At 58.0% G+C, this 745-nt stretch overlaps 1 protein-coding gene across 1 annotated transcript in view; it reads left to right on the top strand.

Moving 5' to 3' along the window:
- Positions 1-745, top strand: part of LOC104076256 (hepatic lectin-like) — a gene marked incomplete at its 5' end in the record, with an annotated part of 1580 nt that overhangs the window by 221 nt on the left and 614 nt on the right. The window contains one exon of the mRNA XM_009577069.1: positions 254-405. Coding sequence (XP_009575364.1) covers positions 254-405 — 152 coding nt within the window. The remainder of the gene's footprint in view (positions 1-253; positions 406-745) is intronic.

Genomic DNA, 745 nt, shown 5'->3' on the forward strand with positions numbered 1-745 from the left:
CTGTCAGCAGCAAACACTTTTATATTTTAGAAAAAAACCCCAAATTTTCCTTACGGTAGAGGCTTTTTTGGGTGCCGGTTGCCGCCTTCGTGGCAATCCAATATACAGCAAGCTTCGGGGCTGTGCCGTTGCATCTGTACCAGTTTGGCACTGGAGCGTTGCTGGGAAAACCCTTTTGCTGGGACGAGCCCAGCGAGGACCAGCTCGACCCCCCGCGATCCCCCTGACTCTCCCTTCGTCCTTCTTTCACCAGTGTTTCCCTGCGGCCCCGGATCCAGGGAATGGGAATACTTTGATGGAAAATGTTACTACTTCTCCCTAACCAGAACGAGCTGGTACAAGGCGAAGGCTCAGTGCGAAGAGATGCACTCGCAGCTGGTGGTCATTAACAGCTACGCCAAGCAGGTAAAGACCCCCGCGCCCGGCAAGGAGAGCCCGGGCTTGCCCAAATCCTGCCCGCAGCCCCAGCACCTCCCTGCTGCCATCCTGCACACCCCAACTTTGCTGGGCAGCTGGGAGCTGGCGCCTGTTATCCTTTGCATCAGCCAGCAGAGAGCAGGCAGGACCTGCTCTGCCTGCCCGCTGCCCGCACCCAGGGCTTCTCTTGTACGCCCGCGGGATGCTCAGGCACAGCACCGGCACCTATCCTGCTCCTCCACCTCGTAAATAAATAGCCAAGTGCAGAATTCTACCTCTCCGGCTTTTCCATGGTGCAAACGCGGAGCTGAGACCGGCTCGACGGGCC

The sequence above is a fragment of the Fulmarus glacialis genome, unplaced genomic scaffold, assembly GCF_000690835.1.
Source record: "Fulmarus glacialis isolate BGI_N327 unplaced genomic scaffold, ASM69083v1 scaffold17894, whole genome shotgun sequence".
NCBI lineage: Eukaryota > Metazoa > Chordata > Aves > Procellariiformes > Procellariidae > Fulmarus > Fulmarus glacialis.